The sequence below is a fragment of the Xenopus tropicalis genome, chromosome 2 (assembly GCF_000004195.4).
Source record: "Xenopus tropicalis strain Nigerian chromosome 2, UCB_Xtro_10.0, whole genome shotgun sequence".
Classification (NCBI taxonomy): Eukaryota; Metazoa; Chordata; class Amphibia; order Anura; family Pipidae; genus Xenopus; species Xenopus tropicalis.
This window is the reverse complement of record NC_030678.2, coordinates 115,961,469-115,982,859: the sequence shown is the minus strand read 5'-3', so window position 1 is coordinate 115,982,859 and position 21,391 is coordinate 115,961,469. Positions and strand designations below refer to the sequence as shown.

The 21,391-nt window shown below is 39.0% G+C and overlaps 1 protein-coding gene across 2 annotated transcripts; it reads left to right on the top strand.

The window, feature by feature from the left end:
* Nucleotides 1–4,001: 4,001 nt before the first annotated feature.
* On the top strand, nt 4,002–20,732 carry lamp1 (lysosomal-associated membrane protein 1). 2 transcript variants are annotated; one of them, XM_012956584.3, is made up of 9 exons: nt 4,002–4,286; nt 11,583–11,701; nt 13,544–13,766; nt 14,752–14,913; nt 15,037–15,224; nt 17,179–17,301; nt 18,610–18,679; nt 19,321–19,494; nt 19,839–20,732. In XM_012956584.3, exons 1-9 carry the CDS (start codon nt 4,196–4,198, stop codon nt 19,976–19,978), a joined length of 1,290 nt encoding a protein of 429 aa, XP_012812038.1. In that variant the 5' UTR covers nt 4,002–4,195; the 3' UTR covers nt 19,979–20,732.
* Nucleotides 20,733–21,391: the final 659 nt, after the last annotated feature.

Here is a 21,391-nt window from a genome sequence, read left to right as displayed (position 1 = left end):
TATACAAGATTACATGCCATAAACTCTTTGCTACTTGAATTTCTCCAACTGACTTCAATGATTTACACCACATCAAGAGTGGTGTAAAATAATGGTGTAGGTAGTAGTCTGGCATAAAAAAAACCACACATCTCTATAATTATGCTAATTAGCTCTCAATGATTTTGTGTTGTTGTGTGGTGTTAATTCATGTGTAAGGAGAACAGAGCTACATAAATACCCCATTTATTTTACACTATTTTGGCATAAAATATTTTACTTTATAAATACAGCCCATTAGATGTGCAAATGGATATTCCATTTTGTAGTAGTATGCTGCCCTTTTTTATGTTACCTTTTATAGGAAAATTAACAGTGAAGCGTCAAACTTTTAAAACTGCTTGGTTGCTTTTATTACCATGTCTGCAAATTGTCCAAAGTGTTACAATAAGGATTAGGTAACTTTTGCTTCTATAAATGACACACAGAGCTACTTGTAGCCAGCTACTCATTGTGGCTATAAAAAAGTCAATACTGATAACTGTCTCTACGTGTGTTTTAACAGAGACAATTCTCGGTATTGACTATGGCAGAGTTTTTTTCTGGCATTTTGTAGCCTCTACAAGTAGCACAGTGTGTCATAGCCGTAACACTGTAATATACTTTTGTGGCTTTTTAGGCTCAGAGAATGGGGGTTACTAAGTGAATTAGCTTTTCTCAGCCAGTTGCAAGTAGAAAAATGAAAGCAAACATCTGATTAATTGTTATGAACTACTGTTCAGGTGTAAATTTTATAAATGACCCTCAATACGTTATTTGCTTCAAGTGTGCAAGCATCTGGTTGGCTATTGCTGTCAGAGAGCAGAGAATCGGAAGACAAACTGCACAACTCATTTTCAAGATAGGTAAGTAAGCATGGTCTTCATGGGGAGGTTGCAGTTGGTGAGAGGGGAGGATGGTTAATAAAGGGGACCTCTGACTAAAATGTGATTTAGTTCTATTTGAGTTCATAAAATATTTGCTCTTAAGTATATATTAAAGGATGAAGGAAAGTAAAAATCACTGGGAGGTGCCAAATATTAGGCACCCTCCAGTGATTATAATAGCTTACCTGAAGAAGAATAGGCAAAGAAGGTCACAATGTGGTGTTCTATCGAAGTATCCCAGGATGGTGCTGTTTTCTGCTAACTGGAGTGCCTGCCCAATTTATCAGGCAAGTGATTATAATCACTGGGAGGTGACTCAGTGATTTTGAATTTACTTCTTTAAAAAACTCATTTGCAGTAGCCATGGAGGAGGGAACTGCTAATATTTAAGAATATTTCTCAAGTCTTCCCTTGTTCTAGGGTATTTATCATTTGAGGCTTGCATACTATTGGGCACAAGAAAGTCCAAGAACATTTTTCTCAGCTGTGCAAGGTTCACTTAAAATTCAATAGTAAAGCAACTTTAGATCTCTTTGGAGATTTGAGTAAGAGAAGTAATACAAATATTTCAATTCAACGAAAGGCTGTGATGAACTGGTGATTGGATTAATCTTTCATATAGATGTAGTAAATGTGGCATCTCGGGCTAAATAGTTGCGCTTGGGTTTATCAGCATAGTAAGTGAGCAAAGTCTATGACAATATACATAGAGGGGCTGGTTACAAACAACAAGCAAGAAAGTACACATTAACAATAATAGTAAAAATGTAAATATGGGGGTGCTGTAGCATGTTACTTGAATGTACCTAAATAAGGCAAAATGGGATTGACAGATAACAAGAATTCAAACCTCTGATTACCTGTAAGCACAGGCATTTAAGAAAATACATATTAGGAACTTAGAATTTCCTGTATTTGTAGAACTGATATAAAATTCTTAAAGTTTGAATACAGCAGGCTACAGTAATAAAGTATGGCAAAAGAGAATTGTGGAAAGTGTAATGTCATACTGTAATACATAATGGTATTATATCACCTAGTAATGCCAGCAAGTTACGTTTTGAGTGTCCTTTGTCTAGCTTTATTTCTTTGTGTGTTTCTCAGCTTCCTCTATGTGGTGTGCAATCTGCAATAACACCATTGGTTCCTAAAAAGTGTAGAAAAGGCACACAATTGTTATATAAGTTAAATATCAGAAGGGGAAAAGATGGTCTACAAAATTAGTCTCTACATAGAACAGAAGGCAGTTCATGAGAGCATCAAAATAATAATGTTGATTAGGTGCCCTTATCATTGAACTGATGTATTTTCTTCCTAAATTCAATTCATTTTTTTTACTTTGCCATTTTTAAAGGGGATGCAAGTTCTTGGGAAAAATGTAATCTGCAACCCTGAGCACAGTTTTGCAATACTGTTATTTGCTTAACCTCTGCACTTAAGTTTATTTATATGAGCTTCCTTAGTGCTTATTCTCATGATCCCTAAGCCCCTTTTGTAGTTAAGCATTTTTGCCCCCCCCAGCTAACAAGGTTATAGACTGTCAAAACAAGCACCCTTATGAGTGTTCCAAGAACAGCAGATGAATATTCATACCAAATCATATTCATTAAAGTCAAGTTAAAAAGATGGTAAAATGCCTCTTTTACAGCAGAGATGTCAAATGTCCCCTTAATATTCAATGTGTGTGCCCACAGTGAGCGTATTCTGCTGTGAGAAATGGTCAGTTTGTGATGAGCACAAAAGGCCATGCCCCCTTGACAGTTAGACCACACCCCCATCTTCTAGCAGTACACTTCTTTGAATATCAATTCATTTGGCTGACATCTCTGTTACAGGAAGAGACCTAAGGGGCACAATTGAAGTTGTGCAACTTTAGGTATTTTGTTGGCATTGTGAGAAAAAATGCTAAAGCTGCCCCTTTCGCTTAAAACTAGTTACGTTTGGCGACGCTACATTCTCCTTGCACCTAGTGACACATGGGAATCCATGTATCCTGAAGAATCCTGGAGCTACCATGGGAATCCTGGAGCTACCACCACCCTTAAAGGTTCAAATAGTTCTATGGTTTTCACAGCAGTGGCCTGTGAAAAATGATGCAGCAAACTTGTGCTTAAAAAATCAGGTGCATACGACATTGAAATGATTACATCTGAACGCCTAAGATTTTTAATGTAATTGTACACACATCTATGTTTGTTTTAATACACTGCCCCTTGTGCTCCTAAATGAGCCCTCTATTGTTGCGGCTTCTGCATGGAAGCAGCTTCTCTCTTAAATAGGAATATTAAAACAGGCAGCAGTAAGGTGGACCATAAAGCTGTCAACAAAGGCCTGCTACCCATCAGTGATTACATCTCGCTGACATGGGTCAGTCATTCTTTACCTTATGGCTTAAGGCAGGGATCCCCAACCTTTTTTACCCATGAACCACACTCAAATGTAAAAAGAGTTGGGGAGCAACACAAGCATGAAACATGTTCACAGGGGTCCAAATAAGGGCTGTGATTGGCTATTTGATAGCTCCTATGTGTACTGGCAGCCTAACTGAGGCTCTGTTCAGCAGTACAATTGGTTTTTATGCAATCAAACCTTGCCTCCAATCCAGGAATTTAAAAATAAGCACCTACTTTGAGGCCACTGGGAGCAACATCCAAGGGGTTGGGGAGCAACATGTTGCTCAGGAGCCACTGGGGATCACAGGCTTAAAGTAATCAGTATCACAAAATTTGAACAAGGTCTAGTAACCAATAGCAACCTATGGCATGGCTGTTGATACATGGTAACAGGTTAATGCAGCTTGCTTGTAACTAGGCCCCATCACCCTATTACATTTATTAAGAAAGCCTCAAAAGAAGACATGCCATACACCTCTATTTCTTGACAAAAAATGTTTATTCCTTAAATTATAGCTGGGGCCACGCATTGAGCTTGATGAAGAGGCTTAGATTATCTAGAAAAGTCATTCAGAGCAACTTTTTTTTTTTTACTGCCATTGCTCAGCAGCCTAACAAACTACAGAGCCTCATTAGCCATATAGCGTTATGTTAAGAACAAATAAAGTTTTTTTATTGAATTGATGAGGTGCCTATCAACCCGGAGGGGAGTGGCGAATGACGTATTTTCATGTGACTTCTAAGTGCTAGGTGTTTCGCTCGGGACTGTGCGGCTGTTTGGCTGGACCCCCAGCTCCCTGTACGCCTTCCTATCAGCCCGCTAGACCCACCGTCTGCGCAGCGCAACATCGAGGTGCTCACTTTGAGTCTGGGGGGAGGCTGACGTTCTTTGTAACCATGACACGAAGAGTGGAATCGGATACTGCCAAGAGTAGTTGGAGGCAAGTCAAGGTGCCAGTGTTCGGGGTGGCGGTGCTGCTGCTTGTCGGTAAGTAGAATGTGGGTGCGCTGTGTGCAGCAGGGAGTGGATCCCCGCTAATGAAGTGAATATGGTTTAAGCCACAGTTTCCGGGTGTTGGGCATTGCGAAATAGTTGTATCAGTGTCACTGGGAGGATGGGGGCGCTGGTCATGTGAGCCTAGCCCAGGCACAAGTGACAGGCAGGGAGGCTGTATTGTGAAGGGAGAACAATGCCTCTGTGTGGCTTGGGGGAACCGGGGCAGAGAGCGCAGAACCCCTGCTGCACATAAACATGGTCTGTCCCGATATCGGGCCGGGATAGTGTGCGGCTGTAGTTGGACGGAATGCGCTGGCTTCAATTACGCTTTTATATCTTTTCAAATGGACACTATAACGTTGTGTTCTGCAGGGGCCCAATATATAGGGATTGTTCTGCGTATGTAGTCTGCAGGTAGCTGTGCTGCTCTTTATATGTTGGAGCAAATAGTAAAGGCCAATAAAGTTGTGCTTTGTCCCACCCCTTTGGCTCTTCAGACAATTATGGGAGGGGGACAAGTTATTTCATCAGATGCCCTTTGTACAAAGTGGATATATGTTTTTCCTTCAGCTCTACAGGCGGTCAGGGGCCTCACTGCCAAGCACTGTACCTGATGGGTGCACACAATCCACTATTCTCAGATTCCGCTCAACTCCTAAATCCTTCCTTAAAGATTCCGCAGGAAACTGAATCCTCATTTGCATATGTAAATTAAGATATGGAAGGGTTAAAGAGTGCGCATGGGGAAACATTTTCAACTTCCTTGTTTATGTGCCAAAGTCACGGGATTTTAAGGATTCAATTTGGCGAATCCTGACCAAATCCCAAATTCAGTGCATCTCTAATTATAGCACCAACACATTTCCAAAGTGCTTATTAATCGTTCACATCAGACCCTGCCCAAGAGGAGCTTACAATCTAAGGTCCCTATCACATTCAAACACTGTGGCACATTTAGTCAGAAGGCAGTTAACCTGCTTGTATATTTTAGGAGTGTGGGTTGAAACAGACATGGGAAGAACATACAAATTCCCTGCAGATAGTGCCCTGGCTGGGATTATATCAGGGCCCAGCACTGCAAGGTAGGAGTGCCACCCACTGAGCCACCTTCTAGGTTTCCTTTCACTTTCATTTCTTTGAATGCTGTACAAATAATGCTCTGGTGGTGCTGACCGCAATCTGCTGTCCTGGTACTAAATAGATTTTTGACACCATAAATCACACGGGTTCCTCCCACGTGCCAGATTTGCTTTTTGTAGTACTTTGTGGATTTTTGCCCTCTTGCAGACATCCTTTTTCAAAACATATTCTGTTTTAGGTCCATTTCTTTTCAGTTGACCTTTATTGGACAGTAAAATAAATAATACATTTTTATCATGTCTTGAACCATAGAGGCCTGTTAAATGAAATAAGAGCAATAACAGGTATGGAAGCTATTACCTTGTATGCTTGGTACCTGGGGTTTTCTTGATAAAGGGTTTTTCCTTTATTTGGATCACCATACCTAAAGCTGGCCATACACGTGACGATCTGACAATGTTTTGTGCGACCATCGGTCGCACGAAACATCGTCAAATCCGCCACACACCATTCAGGGCTGAATCGGCAGGTAAGGAGGTAGAAACAATAGGATTTCTACCTCCTTCTGCCGATTCAGCGCTGAAGGGAGATTTTGGTCAGGCGCCTTCTATGGCGCCCGATCAAAATTTTCAAACTGGTCCGATCGGCGAGTCGGCCGATATCAGCAGCTTCCTGCGATATCGGTCGACTCGCCGACATACCATACACGCACCAAATATCGTACGAAACAAGGTTTCATACGATAATATCGGTGCGTGTATGGCCACCTTAAAGGAACAGTAACACCAAAAAATGAAAGTGTATAAAAGTAACTAAAATATAATGTGCTGCTGCCCTGCACTGGTAAAAGTTGTGTGTTTACTTCAGAAAGTCTACTATAATTTATATAAATAAGCTGCTATGTAGCCATGGAGGCAGCCATTCAAAGGAGAAAAGGCACAGGCACATAGCAGATAACAGATAAAACATTATTGTAGTCTACAGAACTTATCTGTTATCTGCTATGTAACCTGTGCCTTTTCTCCTTTTTTTCCAGCTTGAATGGCTGCCCCCGTGGCTACACAGCAGCTTATTATATAAATTATAGTAGTGTTACTGTAGCAAACACACCAGTTTTACCAGTGCAGGGCAACAGTGCATTATATTTTTATTACTTTAAAGCTCTTTCATTTTTTGGTGTTACTGTTCCTTTAAGATCTACAAAAAATAATTTAAACCTTAAATAGATCCAATAGGATTGTTTTGCCTCCAAAATGGATTCGTGCAGCTTAGTTACTGTTTTATTATTACAGAGAAAAAGGAAACCATTTTTTAAAATTTTCTGTTATGTGATTAAAATGTAGTCTGTGGGAGATGGCCATCCTGTAATTTGGAATTTTCTTGATAACAGGTTTCCAGATAAGATATCCCATGCCTGTATGTCAAAGTAAACAAAACAAATAATATGAGCATTTTTTGTAAACTGATATAGGCAAAATTGAGGCATCAGTAAAACATTAACAAGGCAGGTCAGTTCCCTGATAAAGACTGGTCATGGTGATCATCTTGTGGTTATGGCGCTATTCTGTAGCTGCTAAACTTATCATTTATCACTTCCTGTTGGACTGTGGATCATGTGTATAGTCATTATTCTGCATATCTATTTGTATATATTACATGGCAAGAAGAAGTTAAGTCCGTTAAGGCTGTTGAAAAGATTTCCAAAAAAACTGATCTGGTGTAAGGAAGAGACTAACTAGCTGTTAGATCAGCAAGGGCTATGGCTGTTAAATCTCGCTACCATAGGCGACTAATCTCCCCGAAGTGCAGGGAGCGAAGTTTAAAGGGGTGGTTCACCTTCAGGTTAACTTTTACTGTTTTATAGATTGGCCTTTTCTTAGCAAGTTTTCAATTGACCATCATATTTTATTTTTTAGATTTTGAATTATTGACTTTCTCTTCATACTCTTTCCAGCTTTCAAATGGGGTCACTGACCCTGGCAGCCACAAAACTATTGTTCTGTGGGGCTACAGTTTTATTATTGTTACTTTTTATTATTTTTCTATTTAAGCCCTCCACTATTAATATCTCTGTCTCTTTTTGAAATGACTGGAGAGCTGCTGAACATAAAGAATCGCAAATAGTAAGAAATGAAGACCAATAGCAAACTGTCTCAGAATAGCACTCTCTACATAAGACTAAAAGTTTATTTGAAGGTGAACAAGCCCTTTAAAGGGGACCTGTCACCCAGACATAAAAAGCTGTATAGTAAAAGTCCTTTTCAAATTAAACATGAAACCCAAATTCATTTTTATATTAACATATCCATACCCATTATAAAGGCATTTAAAAATCCCAGCTGTCAATCATATATTGTTTGCCCCGCCTTTATGCCTTAGGCATAGAGGCGGGGCAGACAATAACTTTAGTTTTCCATTCAGCACTACCTAGATGTCACTGCACATCTCGCTTCTCCCCTCCCTCCTCCTCATCTAACTGTGTAGCCAGTGCATGGGCCAGGGCATCTGGCCCCCCAGTCAGTCACATAAACAAGATTTTGGTATGATACCAAGCTTGCCTTCATAACAGTGTCCACAAAATGGTGTCTGCCTGCCTGCTTGCTTTGATTGAGTAATTCCAAGATGGAAGGAAACAGCATTTATATTATTTATATAGAGTAAGTAAAGTTTATTTTGCTAACAATATAGAAAATCATTTGGAGTTATTTCTTAGGGTGACAGGTCCCCTTTAAGGAGTATGATTTTTGCATGCTGCTTGAATTGTGGGAGGGTAATAAGCTGGAGTTAAATGGGATTCAGGCTTGATTAAAGTGTACCTACACAGTCATCTGTCCCCAAGTTTGTTTTCCACACTGTTATGTACACTACTACTTTCTACTAATAGTATCAAATGTGTAACTGCCTGGCAGCCTGGGAGGCACTTGTCATACTGTTTGGATCCTAGCCCATTATCTAACTGCTCTTTCCTGCTAGGTTCTCAATTACTAACACCAAATAATGACTTATTAGATACCAATAAACATTTGAAAACATTGCTGACGTTGCACTGAATGGCAATGTCAGTTTATTATAAAGTGATTGTAGATTATTCCACTATTTCCCAAAGCAGCATTTCTCTGGAATTTGGGTTTAGCACTGCTACAGAAGGAGAATATCTGTGTTGATTCTTTATCATGCAAAGACAACATGTTGTGCGTACTTTGAGTCATTAAAGGCGCCCTACTGTTACTCCCTCAGTGTGTTTTGTACCTTAGATGGTACACCATCTCTGACTAGTTGGCTTTACATAGATTGCGGGGTATGTTATTTCTGACCAACTGGACTGTAGGCAGTTCTGAATGGTACTAATGTATTTATAACAATACCCTTCATCAGGAGTAATGTTTTGCTTCAAGTGACTTCTAGAGCAGCAAAGGCCAGTGATTGCAGAGAATTCTATCAGGAGGCATTTAGAGCCTCAAAAACATTGCTAGTGTTGTTCGATGGAAGATGGGATAATGCTTTTAGTTTTGTGTCCTTTGTCCCCTGCTGAATTGACCAATTAATTCTCTCTACTGTACTGGCACAACTAAATAGTGGCTCCTGGCAAAAGGGTGGGACAAAAAATGAAATTTGGTTCCATTTCAATGAAAATGTCACAGAATATTTTGAAATGGGGCATATAGCTTGACAGTAACTGCAGTATTTGGGTCTTTTTCTGTTTGCAAGCCCCAGACAAACTTTTGAAGCCCTAGTAACACTGGCGTCTTCCTTAGCTACTTTCTAGCAGTATGCTGGTGCTCAGACAAGTGTGGCTTCTGGTTAACACAACAAATTATTATTAGCGCAGTGTGTGTAAGAAAAAAGGTGAAAAGAAAACATATTCTACACAATATTCTAAACAATATAAGTTTAGTGCTAGCTGCCCTTAGGTGATCACCAAGCATGTAACAAACATGTCTGTCAGAGCCATGTACTATGTACAGATGGTATGCAAAGGGCAAATGTGCCACTCATTTCATTCAGGATTTCCTAATACTTCCCAATAGATTTTTCAGAAGCAAACTACTGGCATGTTGCTGTCAGAGATTGCCTGCTCTAACAACTAAATGCCAGCATGAGTCAGCAAATGCATGCTTTAGTTTGCTGCACAGGAAAATAAACAATTTTTATTTAGAAAAAAAACCATAAATCAGAACTGGTAATTGCTGTTATGGCAGATGTAGCAGCAGAAAGGAAACTGTCAGCTGTCAGGTTTGTGCTCTCCTATAATTCCCTGCTCCCTGGCAGGCAGGAAATTAAGGATTTGGCAGATGGGCAGGGCAGATAGTGTAGGAGAGACCAGTAGACCAAATGGCTATTGCATAGGAGAATTATAGTGGTTAGCTTTAGCAGTCCTGTAGCCAATCTCATACTTCCTATGCTAGTAGGCCTGCATTTAGATACATTCTTTGTAAATTACACAGTACTATGTGGTATAAATATTTTTAAGTTGTGAGTTTTATAAAGGCCACATTTTTTTATTTTCTTACTACCTGTGAAAATTGGGTACATAAATATGTAAATGCTAAATGTGTTCTGATGGTTCGAGTAATCTGGATCTTTGCTGCATATAAGTAGAGACCTTTTACTTCTAGTAGCTTTTACCTGCCACATTTAAATGTTGAGGACCCATGTTAATATGCTTTTGTCAATAGTTTATGTAGAATTGCTATCGTATTTCTTTTGCTACCTTCAGTGCTCTTTGTCCAGCACTAATCAGAAATGAGTGCAATGAAGGATTTGTTATCTTTTTGGAAGAATAGTAAGGGGGGTGATTTATCAACGGTCGAGTTTGGTTTTTTATTTTGATTCAATTTTTTTGGGGCTTAAAAAACTCGAATTCGAGTTAGGGATCAAATGTCTGGTATTTATTAAGTGCAACAATACTGTGAGTGCGAGTTTCTATAGAAGTCAATGGGAGTTGTCCCAGGCAAAGTCAATCCATATTGTCCGTTTGACACTACTTTCAGGTGATTGCTATTAAAGGTGATAGACTAAATGTGGCCGTACACAGGCCAATTTCAGCTGTCGATTCGAGTCTTTTAGGCTGATGCCACACCAGGCGTAGGGCTGATTTTTTCGGCAAGCGGAAAAACGCTTGCCGAAAATTCAGCCCTACGCCTGCTACTTGTGCCTGCACCCGAATGAATGGGATACGCTCGGGTGCAGGCACATGTAGCCGATATACGCACAAAAACGCGAGACTTTGCATTCTCTCGCGTTTTCATGCGTATACCGGCTACATGTGCCTGCACCCGAGCGTATCCCATTCATTCGGGTGCAGGCACAAGTAGCAGGCGTAGGGCTGAATTTTCGGCAAGCGTTTTTCCGCTTGCCGAAAAAATCAGCCCTACGCCTGGTGTGGCATCAGCCTTAGACCGATTCAGCAGCTTATCTTCCCATGTATGAGCACCCCTTATGGGCCTCCCTGCCTGGCATCTGGCCTGAAATTGGGCAGATCTCAATCTGGGCGGTTTAATTTTCCTTTGGATCGCATCAGCTTGTTTGGTCCGATGGTGCCTATACCCGCCGTTTTAATTAGCCAGAAATAGCCCACCTTAGGTGAGCACATATTGGGAGAAGATCCACTCGTTTGGCAAGGACATGTATGTGGCCACCTTAAGGTGCCCAAAATTGCTGTCCTCCTCCTGGGTGCCAAAAAACACAAAGTATTTGTGAATTGGTATAGGGTGAAGGCACTTTTTTTCCTTTCAGCCCTATCCTCCTGATATTTTAAGGGTGTTATTATGTTCAACAAACATTGCATCATAATATATATCTTTAAATTATTTTTTAATGTTTTTGCTTGGTACACTCAAACCGTGCTGCTACTTTTTGATTTTTGAAAGGAGTAATGTGTAAAATCTGTCAAATATATGGAATCGTAAATTAAATAGGTGGCACAATGAATAGCAAGCCTATATTAACTCATGTTTGTTGTAACTTAGGGAACATAGATAGGGCTTGGTCTAAAAATAAATATTAGTGATACAAACATTAATTACAATATAAATCTTGTTTTAGGATTAATCATCATTCTGTTGGCTAGTTGTCCATGACACTGGCAACAACCTCCTTAGGCATAATGTTATTGTGTATGCAAGGAGCTGCTTATTAAATAATACTGAAATCTGTCCTATGTTTGTGCTTCTAAAACATATAAATCTTATTCTGTATATTTTACAGGTTTTGTTCCGATTGCTGCTGCTGTTCCATTTGAAGTAAAAGATAAAACAAGTATAACATGCATATTGGCTGATTTGTCCATCAATTTTACTGTGCCATACAGCAAAGCTTCAAAAACGGTAATGCTTAATGGAATGTTACTTTATGCCTGTTTACTGGTATTTGCAATTTTTTTTCTTTGGTGGGCCATATTTGCACTTCATATTCAGCTACTTTGAAGGAATGTGATCATATAACTTCTTACTGGGAAATAACTGTCTTAGCAAGTTATCAAGGGTCTTTTTTGTAATTTGTATCACTATACCATAAGTCTTCTAACAAATTATTTAAACATTAAATAACCCCAATGGGATTGTTTTGCCTCTAATAAGGATTAATTATAGCTTAGTTAGGATCAAGTACAAGGTACTGTTTTATTATTACAGAAAAAGGAAATTGTTTTAAAAAATTAGAATGAATTGCTTAAAATGGACTTTATAGAAGATGGCCTTCCCATAATTCAGAGCTTTCTGGATAACTAATATGGGATGGGATCCCTTATACAGAACTAAACAGTTTTGAGATTTTAGGACGGTATATCTTTAAGTATAAATATTACATGCAGTTAGTCACAACAGTACCATACTGCATAATAGAGCCCAGTTGTTTGTTTTTTTTTATATAAATTTTGTAGACTTCTAAGTAATCAGTATTTGGTGTTTTACTCTCTTGTTGTCCTGTCAGCCATTTGTTTAGAAGTTAACTGCTGAAAATTAAAAATAAGTTATATATCTTAGCAGGCGCTGTTTGCTCAGTTAACCATCTTTTGGGGTATATTGAGCAGCAGCCCAAGTATATTCATTGCTAATCATCATTTCTTTATAAATTAGTTTTTTTTTATATTAGGCAAGGAGTTTATAGCCATAATTGAAGGGGAACTGTACACACAAATGTTTTTCTAAAAAGTATTATATTTACCAACTTTCCAATACATACTCAGTCATAGTAATGCTTTAGTGCTATTAAAGTTATTTGTAAATGCTATAGGATGCGGTATCTATTTGTCCTTTGCTATTTGTCTTCTGATAGACCTCTGAATCAGCTCTCCTCCAGCCAAGATTGATAACTGCCATAATACCTTGCATGATCTGTGATTAACAGACCTGGGAAGGTAATGGCAGAAGTGTATGCGAAGCAATGTGGGAACTGAAATCTTGGCTGTAAGAGTTGTCTCTGTAGGCTGGCAATATCAAAGGGCTATCAGAAACTGCTGTCCGTTTTATTTTCAGATAACTTTAAAATCATTAATTGAATTCTAAGCAATTATCAAATACAGGTATACATTTCTTTCAGAAAAAATGAAAATCATTATTTGGGTGGACTTCCCCTTTAATATTATTAAAACTAAAAGCAGTATTAAATTATTATTTGTCACAGTTATAATTTAATATTGTTAGAAGACAATAGTGGGAGGGCCCTGCTCACCAGAGCTTACATTCTAAGAGGATGAGGTAACTACACATACATTCTAAGAGGAACAGGTAGTAGCAGGTACTGTGAGGGTGATATAGAGTTCCTGAGGGATATAGAGTTCCTGTTTGTTAGTAAAGTGATGCTAAGTGCAGAGTAAGAGATGAATCCCAGCAGTTCATGAGTATTTGAGCATAGAATTGGTGGTTGGTCCAGTTGATGAGGGAAGTTGAATGAAAAGCTTGAATGAAAAGCTTGAATGAAAATGTGAGTTTTTTCAAGTTTCCATTTGGAAGCTTGGAGGCTCTAAAGAGTGTCTAATGGGACATGGCAGAAAGTTCCAGAGGATGGGTGCAGCAGGTGAAAAGTGTTAGATGCAGGAGTGATATGAGTGTGGAGGAGAGAAGGAGGCCATGTGCAGACCGAAGGTTATGTCTGGGGGTGTACTTGGTGCTTTAGGGTAGCTATTTTCAGTCATGAAATTTGCAACTTGTTTTTATCTTTGTTTTCAGGAACTGGCTACATTTGTGTTGCCATCGAATGCCGTTGCAGATGTTAACAAAAGCTCTTGTGGTGATGTAAATAACACTGTGCCAGTTTTAGCTATTCAGTTTGGATCTGGTCACTCACTGAATATTACTTTTGGAAGGACCAATACAAAGTATCAAGTTGCTGAACTGGTTATGTCCTACAATTTGTCTGACAAAATCTTATTCCCAGATGCATCTGAGAACGGTAAGCTGCTTATATTAGATACAATGACAGGAAGACACTTAGGGGTTTCAATAAGGCCACAAAAATTCCTATAGACAGCAAAAAGAGATCCTCTGCAATCACCCACTATCAATATATATAGGACATTAACACATTCTGTGCATTACAATACATGCATACAATTTTTTTTTTTTTGTTATAGTTTATATAGGAGCAGTGGCCACCCTTCCCAGCTAGTCAGGTGACTCAAGGTGGAGCCAATAATACATGTACATGTTATAAAAGGAGAACAAAGGAATAAAATATGAAGCCTGTGTAATGGAGCATCCTTGTGATGTCCTGCCATCTTTTATCCTGAGAGCAACACCCCCCATCACTATTAAAGGAGACCCAGGGTCACCCAGACATAAAAAGCTGTATAATAAAAGTAAATTTAAAATTAAACAAGAAAACCAAATTCCTTTTTTATTAACACATCCATACCCATTATAAAGGCATTTAAAATCCCAGCTGTCAATCATATATTGCCTGCCCCACCTCTATGCATAGAGGTGGAGCAGACAATAACTTTAACTTTCCATTCAGCACTACCTAGATGTCACTGTAATTCTCACTTTCTTCCTCCCTCCTCACCATCTAATTGTGTAGGCAGTGCATGAGTATGGGCCTCCATTCTATCAAATAAACAAGATTTTAGCATGATGCAAAGCTTGTCATAATAACAGTGTCCCCAAAATGGTGCCTGCCTGCTTGTTATAATAATGTAATTCCAAGACTAAAGGAAACAAGAGTTTTAAATTTGATATAGTGTAAGTGAAGTTTATTTTGCTCAACTAACATGGTAGACATAAATTTGGAATTATTTCTAAGGTGACAGGTCCCCTTTAAATGTAGTCTGTAAATGAGAAAGTGATGGTTTCCCATCAGGTGTCATCAATGTAGGCTCTTTTTGACTTTGCGCTTGAGTTATTTGTCATTGCACAATTATGTTCTTTTGTTCTTCCAGGAACCAAAACTGTATCCACAAACAATACTGCCGTATCAGCTGAGAATGGCACTGTGTACAAATGCATTAATCCACATCTTATTAGAATGGATAATGTCAGTGCAACATTTCATGATATACAGCTTGAAGCATACCTAAAGCAGGGTAACTTCAGTCAGAAAGGTAAGAAAATTCAAATGAAAATCATTGCAGCCAATCACTATTGTTTAAAACATAGCAACAATTTAAGTTTGATTACATTTTTCACAGTTATTAAATGTATGTATTATTTTATCTTCCTCTTAGTAAGCACATGCAGTGAGGATGTTACCCCTACATCAGCCCCAACCCCTGCACCAACACCAACCCATGCACCAGCACCACCTTCAGATCCCCCTGTGGTGCAGTATGTGGTAAATGGAAGCTCAGGACCTTGCCTTTTGGCTAAAGTGGGCTTGCAGATGAATGTCACTTACATCACTAAAGATGGCAAGGTATGCTCTTCTTTGTTATAAATAACCCTAAGGCTGGAAAAGGTGGAAATGTTGAAGGTAGCCTAGTACACAAATGCACTTTGCATAAAACACACCACACACAGTAAGTCTGAATTTATTAAAAATCCAGGTTTGTGGACTGCAATACTATTTGTTAGTTGACTTGACATTCACATTTAAAGGAGAACGAAAGGTAACCATACACCACTTACTCCTACAGTAGTTTACATATCAGATCTCCATGTTTACAGTTTAGAAGTCACATTTGCCTTTCCGTATTTACTTCCCTTCTCTGTGAACGCTGCTGCCATTTTACTACAACTTCCTTTTGCTGTAATCTGTTACTAGGCATGTGCTAAAAAATCCCTCCCCTCACTAGCATGTCATCCGAGCAGGAGAAAGAAATATTCCTATTTAAAGTATGCTAACTTTAAAAATCTTGGCAAATGTGCATAAAGATTGCCCGGGGCAGTGGAGCTGTAGCTGACTGGAGATCTAGGTGACAAAAGAAAACTATATTTTCAGCACATGACTTAAATATTTCAAAGGTGCATTCACTTCCCTGCTGCTTTCAAGCCAAACAACATCCAGTTATACCTTGTATTGGGAGAAACACATCTCTGTACTCCAGCAAATGCCTTTAAGTCATTTATTTCAGCAGAAATGTAGCGCAAGATTTCGGGGAAACACCCCCTTCCTTAGGTGCAAGGAGATCTAGGCAACATCAGCTAGCTCCAGGCATTGCTTTCTAGTGACAGAGCGTTTCCTAGGGAATTACAGCCAGCACACAGCATTAACTCAGAGCAGGATGCCTTTAGATTAAAGGAACAGTAACACCAAAATATGAAAATGTTTCAAAGTAATTTGAACATATTGTACTGTTGCTCTGCACTGGCAAAAGTTGTGTGTTTGCTTCAGAAACCCCGTAGCCATGGGGGTAGCCATTCAAGCTGGGGAAAAAGGAGAAAAGACACGGGTTACATAGCAAATAACAGGTAAAATACCATTGTTGTTTACAGAGCTTATCTGTTATCTGCTATGTAACCTGTGCCTTTTCCCAATGCAGAGGTGCTGCTTCATGCCCTCTTCTCTGCAAGCTTGGCACAGGAGCAGGTAGAGTTGGTCTGTCTGGGCCCAGGGGGCAGATCAGTTGTTGCACTACTTCTGCATTGTGTGTGTACCTTTTTTTTCAATCTTTTGTGTCTCCACAAATTTGTCCAGAAGGAACACTTTCATATTAAGCCTTTTTCTCTTAGGGGCCCATTTACTTACTCACGAACCGGCCGAATGCGTCCGATTGCGTTTTTTTTCGTAATGATCGGTATTTGCCGATTTTTTCGGAAAATTGTCGCGACTTTTTCGTTACCAATACGATTTGCGCGAAAAAACGCGAGTTTTTCGTAGCCGCTATGATGCGCTCGTATTTTGTCGCGACTTTTTCGTAGCCTTCCTGCCGAGTAGGAAAGATTCGGATTCATTCAAGCTTCAGTATGGTGACTTTACTTGGGCCAGGTTGGAGCTGCAGGGTGCCATTGAGTCCTATGGGAGGCTTCCAAAATCATGCTAAGTCTGAAAGTTTCGCCCGCCGCTTACGAGCGCTCAATACGAAAAAGTAGCGACAAGATACGAGCGCATCGTAATGGCTACGAAAAACTCGCGTTTTTTCGCGCAAATCGTATTAGTAACGAAAAAGTCGCGACAATTTCTGAAAAAGTCGTAAAGGCGGCGAAAAAATACGAAAAAGTCACAAAATGTTCGTTCTCCAAACTGATTTTTCGAATTCGTGTCTTAGTAAATGTGCCCCTTAGAGTGTGTTTCACAAATGACTTATGTTATCTGAAAATATCCAGGGCAGCTTTCCCCTCCAAGTGGCATTAAAAGGAAGGAAACTGCATATTTTCTTCTCTTCCCTTTAAAGCAACTGAATGGAAATCTTTTCTGTTTTGTTTCTCAGAATGGAACTTACGTGTTTAATATCGATTCAAAAGGTGTGGCTGTTGATGGAAACTGCACTAATACAACCGCATCCCTATTTCTCTCTTCTGGTTCAGTGCATCTTACATTTAATTTTACCTTGGTGAGTACATTGGGGCACAACAGAAACTTGAGATCTCCACGTACCTTTCCATTTCTTACGTTACTAATAAAACAGAACAGTCTGTAATGACCTCTTATTAGAAGCCTAAAAAACTTTTAATATATTTAAAAAAATATATATAAATGATGAGGATGATAAATGTATTTTGTTGTGGTGTTAAGGGTTTTAACTGCAGGCCAGATATTTTGCTGCTTTATTAAAGCCTTTATTTTTTTTAGGTACCTGTCATGTGTCCAGTGTTAGCCAACTATTACATTTCAAATAGATGACCAGTATATCTACTGTCTCTAGGCTTGTATATGACTCTGTATAAATATATTTCTAAAGAGAAAGATGGAATAATTACTCTCAGAAGTAGTGAATTCAGCTAGTCAGTTCTGTAAGAGACATATCAGACCAAGCATTTTATCAGCTGCCATAGGTGCACCAACCAACTTTGTTCTGCCCCAGCAGGTACAGCATAGGCCTGTGAGCTAACATGCTGGGCACACTTCAGCAAAAGAATGCATACTTTCATCTTACCACTCTGAAGTCTTCTTCTCTGGTATAGATATGCTAGCAGAGACACAAGGGCTCATTTATATTCACAGATGCAGTGAGCAAAGTGCAGTGTTGATCTGCAATCACCGTATTTTTTATTCCCCCACAATGCAGCATTTTTTTCCAAGAATTAGTCATTGTGGGCATTGTGTCTGAAGCAGTTATATGCATCTGGCACAGTTGTGTCCGATTATATGGAAGTGCACATATCACATTTTTACGTGGAGCACTCGCATAGCACCTGATCTGGAAACTGGCACTTATTATTGTAGTGTCACCCACTGTGACCTACAGCACTTATATTTGCCTACTTGTGTCTGTAAGTTACCCTCCCATATAGATTGTAGGCTCTATGGGGCAGGGACCTCCATCCTCTTGTGTCTTTGACTCTTAACTTATTGCAACTGTATCTTGTATTTATCTATTAACTTCATAATCCCGTTTGTATTAATGTATTCTACTGTACAGCGCTTTATAAGTAAAGTTACACATACATACATACATACATACATACATACATACATACATACATACATACATGCAAGTACCTTTTAATGAAAGTGATTTTAGGTGCAACCCACTGCGGGGAAACTTGGAGGAGCCCTAATGACTGTTGGCCTTTAAAATGTGGTAATATTTTATCATTTCTACTCTTCATATCGATATCTGAAGGGTGTGCCAAAAAGTTGAAATAGTCAGAGTATTTTTGAGATTGGGTTTGAATTAATTGTTTTCTCTGCTTTACAGAATAACAGCCTGGATGTGTTTTACCTTGATGGCGTGAGCTTAAACACAGACTTGCCTGCAGACGCCAATGGTAAAGACTTGATATATTCATTAATTATTTGCTGATTTATTTACAATGAGTTTGTGTCCATGTCTTGCTGGATGTTATGATTTTTCCTATATAAACCTTGTCATTTAAATTCTTTACCAACTGGCAGCTGTTTCTCAGGAATAATGCACAACATGCTGATTCCTTGCTTACAGGATTCTGATCAGCAGCATTTCCTTGGGGAGACCTCTGCAGTATTGTACGCTCAAACTTACGGACTACATTACACATGACTAAAATGATATTTTCTTCCTTTCTTTTTATTTTTTGCCTTAAAAGTGTAGCCTTGCCTTTAAGGATCATGCACCCTAAAAACTTATGTTGTTACATTGTACAAAATATTGATTCTACAATTCACCAAAGTACTGTAAATGTTCTTTTTAGTGCCTGTCTGTGGGAAGTCCATAGAATGGTCTTTCCAGTAATTACAAGAATGTATGGATGGGGAAATGGCGGTGTACCAGTTTAGATTAGGAGGCTATTCCAGGTGATGTTGACACACAAAGACCCAGAGTGCCATCCCTTTAAGGTCTATTTGTCTATACCCTGAACTAGTTTTTTTTAACCAGTTCCTGTTTGTTACATGAGAAATATGATTCTTACACAGTTGTTTTTCTTCATAGATACACGTAGTTTTCATGCAGAGAACAGCAGCCTGAATTACATGCAGACTAATGCGCATAAATCCTTCAAGTGCAACTCCAAGCAGCCTCTCCAGATCACAAGCAATTTTACTGTTAACACATACAATCTTCAAGTCCAGGCTTTTAATATCGATGGCACCAAGTTTGCAACTCGTAAGTACTTTTTCCTTTAGGTCAGCGGTTCTCAACCTGTGGGTCGGGACCCCTTTGGGGGTCGAACGGCCCTTTCAGAGGGGTTGCTTAAGACCATTGGAAAACACACATTTCCGATGGTTTTAGGAATAATTTTATGGTTGGGGGTCACCACAACATGAGGAACTGTATTAAAGGGTGGCGGCATTAGGAAGGTTGAGTACCACTGCTTTAGATTAATGATACATAGGGCGTTTTGGGTTTTGTTTTTTTTTCCTAAAAATGCAGCATGGAAATCCTAAGTAGTTTTATTGGTGCCACTGGTAAATACTGAATCTCTGCTGTTCTCTTCCTCTCCCCCTTAGCTGTAGAATGCTCTCTGGATGAAAATGGGATGCTGGTGCCCATTGTGGTGGGAGCTGCTCTCGCTGGACTTGTTTTAATTGTTCTCATTGCTTATCTGATTGGCCGAAAGAGAAGTCATGCTGGATATCAAACAATATAATGGCCACCAAGTGTCGTTGTACCACTGAGGAGCAACATAGAATTGCAGTGAGCTAATCTTTTGTTTGGATGAGGATTCCTATCAGTGTGAGCACGTATTCACACCAACTGCTATTTTAATGTGAACTCGCTGGCACTGCATATGATGACTATGCACTGAAGATCCATGATTGAATTAATGATTTATTTTTATTTTTTAGAAGCGATTCTTTCCCAGTGTAGGAGACATAGCTGCAAGCACTTTTTAATAAAGCAAAACAAGAATTCGTAGATTTGGGTGAAGTCTTTTTTACAGAAGTGCTCAGTCAAGTAATCAACTTCCTGCAGAATTCTCACTTTTAAAGGGAAATGTAACGACTAGAGTGAAATCCTGCAGATTCCTCTGCATTTTATAATCCGCAGAACACGACTGATGTAACATTATTGGGGTTCAGCTGCTCATAACTTTCTTTTAAAACAAAAGCCAATGCCACAAGGTTGCAGGGCATTAACGCCGCAGTACTCAATTGATTCTAAATCTGGTTTGCTATTCTAGGTACTCATTACTTTTCTAAAATGAGTGTAACTTATGGTTTCCCTTTTCCATTTCTTTCTGCTATACACAGTGTCTTTGTTTGTTTTTTCTGCACATATGTACAGTACAGATTTGTATATGCAGATGCCTAGCTTCATTCTTTGGTTGGGGTTGTTCTCTTTAAGAAGTGTGTGTGTTTGCATTGCCTTAACAATGCTAATAAAATACTTTGTTTTCTTTATTGTCTCGTTGTCATTGTGCACTTCTCCTTTTGAAACCTCAGATGCCGAGTCTCTGAAAGGCACATGAACATTTACTATGCTGCTGATTTAATAATAAGTGAAAAGGAGGCTATCCATACATTGGCTGATGTAACTGAGCACAGTACCCATATGAACAAGGAGGCGGGTACCTAAAGGGCTTGTTCCCCCATGACATTGTTGTATTCTGAGACAATTTGCAATTGGTTTTCATTTATTATTTTTTTATATTTGCTTAGCATTTTTCCAGTTTGGAATTTCTGCAGATGGTTTCTTGTTTACCTTAGCAACCAGACAGTGGTTTGAATGAGAGGCTGGAATATAAATAGGAAAGGGACTGAATAGAAAGATAAAGTAATAAAAAGTAACAATATGTGAAGCCTCACAAAGAAATGTTTTTTTGGCTGCCTGAGTCCCTTTTAAAATATGGAAGCATGTAGGAGAGGAAAGCAAAGAATTCAAACTATAACCATTAATGAAAACCAATTGCAAAGTTGTTAGGAATAGGGCATTTTATAACATAATAAAAATAAACATTAAGGCAAACCACCCCTTTAAAATTGATTTTTTTCTATTTAGGATTATCCAATGGCACATACTTTTACAGTAAGTGGTTTTATAAGATGTATTTTTACAGACC

What these genes read in the sequence shown, in the direction of transcription:
- lamp1 (XM_012956584.3), top strand. Translation starts at nt 4,196, where the DNA reads ATGACACGAAGAGTGGAATCGGATACTGCCAAGAGTAGTTGGAGGCAA. An exon ending in ACAGCAAAGCTTCAAAAACG is followed by an intron (nt 11,702 to 13,543) that starts GTAATGCTTAAT and finishes CTTTGTTTTCAG; the next exon opens with GAACTGGCTACATTTGTGTT. An exon ending in TTACATTTAATTTTACCTTG is followed by an intron (nt 17,302 to 18,609) that starts GTGAGTACATTG and finishes TCTGCTTTACAG; the next exon opens with AATAACAGCCTGGATGTGTT.